Source organism: Stylophora pistillata, chromosome 4 (assembly GCF_964205215.1).
Source record: "Stylophora pistillata chromosome 4, jaStyPist1.2, whole genome shotgun sequence".
In the NCBI taxonomy this organism is placed as follows: domain Eukaryota; kingdom Metazoa; phylum Cnidaria; class Anthozoa; order Scleractinia; family Pocilloporidae; genus Stylophora; species Stylophora pistillata.
Window position 1 is genome coordinate 22,050,454 of NC_142522.1, and position 5,000 is coordinate 22,055,453.

General features: G+C 40.1%; 2 protein-coding genes across 2 annotated transcripts in view; one reads left to right on the forward strand and one right to left on the reverse strand.

Moving 5' to 3' along the window:
• LOC148732879 (uncharacterized) overlaps positions 1-5,000 on the reverse strand; it is a 20,591-nt gene that overhangs the window by 425 nt on the left and 15,166 nt on the right. The window contains exons 6-8 of the mRNA XM_088758637.1: positions 2,336-2,390; positions 1,475-1,762; positions 1-1,307 (exon numbers count right to left, since the gene is read on the reverse strand). The exon at positions 1-1,307 is cut by the window's left edge and continues 425 nt beyond it. Coding sequence (XP_088614763.1) covers positions 1,034-1,307; positions 1,475-1,762; positions 2,336-2,390 — 617 coding nt within the window. The 3' untranslated portion in view covers positions 1-1,033. The remainder of the gene's footprint in view (positions 1,308-1,474; positions 1,763-2,335; positions 2,391-5,000) is intronic.
• Positions 2,407-3,873, forward strand: LOC148732880 (uncharacterized). Its single transcript, XM_088756202.1, has 2 exons — positions 2,407-2,458; positions 2,798-3,873. Exons 1-2 carry the CDS (start codon positions 2,407-2,409, stop codon positions 3,871-3,873), a joined length of 1,128 nt encoding a protein of 375 aa, XP_088612328.1.

Below are 5,000 nucleotides of genomic sequence, written 5' to 3' on the forward strand. Positions count from 1 at the left end.
TCACACTGATCTTTGTTATCAACCAGAAAGGACTTAATGACATGATTTTCGAGGTAATTGTCTTTCTCGGGTTGAACAAACTGCAAAATTCTGCACGTTTGTGATAATGAAAAAACGTGAAAAATTCTAAAAGGAAGGGAACACAAGTTGTTTATAAAGATATTACACAAAAACCAAGATGAAGCAATCCAAGGCAGCTGTTTATACCACAGGGCTCCAGCTGCGTTACAACAATACACATCAAGTCAATATTTGGGCAACAATTGCATCCTTACTTCTGATTGGTCGGATTTTTTTAAGACTGCAGGGATCTTAAGCAAACCACGACGGCGACGTCAACGAGGACGTGGAAAAACAAAAGATCTAATTGGTAGAGCAATAGCTCAGCACGTGCATTTTTAAACTCAGTACATTTCTCAGCCGTCCCGACGGCAAATTATTTTAATTTCCATTTGGAACTCAGCGCTACTTTTAAACGTTATGTTGAGGTTGAGTTGTGGCGCCGTAAGAGATGGTAAACACGTGCAGCCGTTTTCGACATTCTAATTAAAGGTAAAGATTCATTTTTTTAATCGATTTCTCCCTTGGGGATGCCGTCCTGACTTCTTAAGGTCCCTAATATAAAGAAAGTTACACACTTCTGGCTCATAAGTTTCTGCTCAAATACATTAATAATGCGGTTTTCTTACTGCACTATACACTGATAAATTGTTTTTCTCTACTCCATTTGCTCCACGTTTTCCATTCCACCTGTTTTGGTTGCCGCCTTATTGCTTGTCGAAGGAGTTTTTATGCCTCTTTGTTTTGTTGTCCAATCAGAGATGACGTAATGATATCCAAGGGATCGTTTCCTTTAAAAACTGGTTATATTCAAGATAATCTGCACCGTCCATTTTCATAACGAGAAAGCATTACACCTCCTGAAGATTTCATTTCAAGCGATCTGTAATGGCCAAATATCTCAGCACCTAGAAAGTTCTGTTGATTCGCGCTACTGCAGTCTCCTTGGGGTCGTCACGCCGCGTGCTCTCCCTCAAAGTATATCTTTTAAGTGCTTCACTTCATCTCCAGATAGCGCTTTATCAACAACCAGAAGATCTCTCATGTACCCATTAAAAGTCGGATTATCCGCCCTATCTCGTTTCTGCCCAATGTCGAAAACTTTATGCTCGTTTTTGATCAAGTCCCAATGAATACTAGAACTGGTCTTCCTACCTTTTTCAATTCCATTTATGTACAGAATTCCCTCTTTTCTATCTCGGCTCCAAGTGAACGCCACGTACATCCATTCATTGGGAACGATCTCCCTTTAGTTAATGAGAGAATAGAACACAAAAGGGAATGAGGCTTTGCGCCGCAAATCTCTGTTAATCAGTATACTTCCTGGGAAGGTAAATAGCTCTGGAATACACATTTGAGTACTCCACGTGTTTCTTCCTATTTATTAATTCTACGTAGGAATACAAGCACCTACCCGCAACAGAAAAAGACCATGTCCTTTCTTTGAGGATCCCGAAGATTAGCACAAATTTTATGAATTTTAAAAATAAAGAGTCTGAACTGATATGGTATTGACCAGTCAGAATAGATGTGAACAGGATGACCACTTGGAGCAAGGCTTAAAACCCTTATCCAACACATGATACTAAAGCTGATAGCTCGGATCGGAAGTGCTGGGGTTTCTGCGTAGGCACGTTGGGTTCCACCCAAATACAGTACTGTCCTGCCATCAATATTTTCATAGGAAGCACCATTGTACAAACTTGTCAGTTCATGAAAATAAGGGAGATACATGTGTCAATATGCATACCATGTACTATGCAGAATCCTCTGTACAAGTAGCTAATTGAAATAATGTCACTATTAACTAAAAGTATTTAAAACCGTTTTAAGAAAGGCCGATTTTTGATCTCCTTTGGAAAATATCCGCATTATGAACAAATTCAAGAATTATTTTTTAATTCCAGTAAAAATTAGGGAAAATACAGAGGTAAACGCGGCTGGGAATAACTGGTAATTTTTGTTGGGTACAATCAAGAGATTAAACAGTTTATAATCTCTTGGTACAACGCATTTTCGAAAATATCATTAAAGCTTTCATTTGTGAAAGCCACTAAATTACCTTGCATTCAAAAAAATTAACTAATTAACACTGGAGTTACTGCATCATTACAGTTCTGGGTAGTTTCAGGCTAAAAACCGTTGAATTTATTAGCGGTAAACATTAATAATTCCAATCGCTGGAGCAATGATCGTAAACACGAATTTGAACTTTTCGCAGCATTAGCGTTCGAAAATGTTCATCCCAGCAGAAGAATGCATTCATCCATCTTACCTTATATATTGATCAGGCCCACTGAGTGCAAAATGAAAAGGAAATCCTTCGAATCCTTAAAACAAAAAAAGATGAATACTGGTGTTGTTTTATCACGATTTACCAAATTCCTGTGTCATAATGGTATTGGTTTGCTTTAGTATTTCAGATGTTTGAAGTGTGAACAAAATTAAAAACAACGAAACAAAAACAAGAAGTCTAGCAGAAAAGTAATTGGACGATGTTAAATAATTCTTGTCTGGTCGTCCGCAGATCCACGAACTTACTCAAAGTTAGTACTACAAACAGATGCTACAGAGCATGTTTATATACCTTTCTTAAACAAGAAGATTCTTATTTACTTTCATGCTCAAAAAAAAAAATAAATAAATAAAAAGGGAATTTAAGGTTACTTCCCACCTTCAGAAGCCGAAAAAAATCTCCCTTTAGTTAATGAGAGAATAGAACACAAAAGGGAATGAGGCTTTGCGCCGCAAATCTCTGGTGTGACTCTTGTGAGTCACACCAGAGAACCAATTACGATTAAAGTAGACCACGCAACAAAACCTGAAGAAGGAAATGAAACTCCATCCTTGGGGAGCACTGTAACCGCAACGTCGACCGCGAGGGCCAAGGGGAGCATTTTGTTACAAACTGCTACCGCGATAGCAACAAACGAAGACCGATCCAAGTCCATTCCCGTACGAATTTTGTTCGACAATGGCAGCCAACGTTCATACGTCACCGACCACATCAAAGCGAAGCTGGGTTTAACTGCAACGTCCACTAAGACCCTTCACCTTAACACTTTTGGTGAAAACGCTTATCGTAAACAAAAATGTCAAGTTGTTACTTTGCCACTAAGAAGCAATAAAGATGAGTACGTGGAGATTTCAGCGCTTAATTTTTCAGTCATTTGTTCGCCACTTCCTAGGAGAACAGACGTCACGAAATACCCACATTTGATAGATTTAGATCTAGCAGACCGTTCTGCGTTCGACCTCGACTCCATTGACATTCTCATTGGCTCAGATTATTACTGGGACATTGTCACTGGAGAATCAATCCGCGGTGAATTTGGTCACATAGCCATCAACAGCAAGTTTGGTTGGCTTCTGTCAGGCCCTACCGAAGAGCAACATGTCCATGAAATTTCCAATGTCGTCTCGAATCTTATCATCTCTGGTAAACCATTGTTAAACGAAACGAATGAAGCTGACGAGATCACGAATATGCTGAAAATGTTCTGGGAAACCGAAAGCATCGGAATCACAGACGACATCCAATCCGCACCTCATTTGCCACTTAAAGCTAAGCGAAACGAAGAAATCTCTTTTAATGGTCGTCAGTACGAAGTTGCCCTCCCATGGAAGGAAGACTGCTTGCCATGTACAAACAATTATCGAATGTGTGAAACGCGTCTGCGATATTTGCATCACAAATTAAAACACGAACCGATTTTACTTCACGAATATGACAAGATTATACAAGAACAAACGCGAGCGGAAATCGTCAAAAAGGTGCCAAATTTGAACAATACGAACGAGCTCAATACATAGAGGGTTTATTATTCACCTCACCACGCTGTTGTACGAAAGGATAGAGAAACGACTAAGGTTCGCATCGTTTATGATGGATCAGCCAAGAATTCTAAGGAAGAACGCTCTCTGAACAATTGTTTAGAAGTTGGAGACAATTATATTCCCCATATCTTTGACATGTTAACTAAGTTTCGCTAGAATGCCATCGGGCTTACTGCAGATATTGAGAAAGTATTTTTGATGGTGGGCATCAAACAAGAAGATCGAGACATGCTCCGATTTCTATGGTTCGAAGATCCGTTCGCGAAGAAACCAGAGATCGAAGAGTTTCGATTCAACCGACTTCTCTTCGGTCTACGCCTTCGCCTTCAATCCTGGGAGCCACAATAAAGCATCATTTGCGTTTGTACAAGCAAAGCGAACCGGAGATGGCGGAAATGTTAGAAAAGTCTTTGTACGTTGACGACCTGATTACCGGAACAGAAACTGACGAGGAGGCTCTCGTCGTCTACAAGAAATCAAAGCAAATCATGGCCGAAGGCGGATTCAACCTTAGAAAATGGAATTCAAACTCGCGCACCCTGTTGAGAGCGATCGAGAGTGTTGAATATTCAAGCGAAGCCAAATCGAATCAAGATAATACGACAGAAGACGACGAGTCATACGCCAAGTTATCGACTACACCTAGAAGCTCTGAAGTGAAGAACGACACGATTGTCAAGGTTCTAGGACTTTATTGGGACACTGCGTCTGATGAGTTTTGCTTCGATCTCACAGAATTGTACAAATATGGCAGTTCACTTCCGGCAAAAAAACGTTCAGTTCTGAAACTGACGGCCAAGATATTCGATCCCATTGGATTTCTGACATCTTTCACGGTTGCAATGAAAATCTTGTTTCAAGAACTTTTCCTAGACAAAATCGACTGGGATAGCGATTTAAAGTGAACTTTGCTCATCACTTGGAACACGCTACTTGAAGAATTGAAATGCCTCAGCAATGTACGAATTCCGCGTTGTTATTTTCAGTCAGGACCTGTAGAAATAAGAGCTTCATGGTTTCAGCGACGCCTCTCATCGTGCGTATGCAGCGTTATTTTCATGCGTTCACTCTATCAAGACGGACGAGTTGACGTTCGTTTGGTT

Bases quoted from the DNA above. Each gene is read 5' to 3' on its own strand.
- LOC148732880 (XM_088756202.1), top strand. From the start codon at position 2,407: ATGAATACTGGTGTTGTTTTATCACGATTTACCAAATTCCTGTGTCAT. The intron at 2,459-2,797 runs GTATTGGTTTGC...AAAGGGAATGAG, and splicing joins CAAATTCCTGTGTCATAATG to GCTTTGCGCCGCAAATCTCT.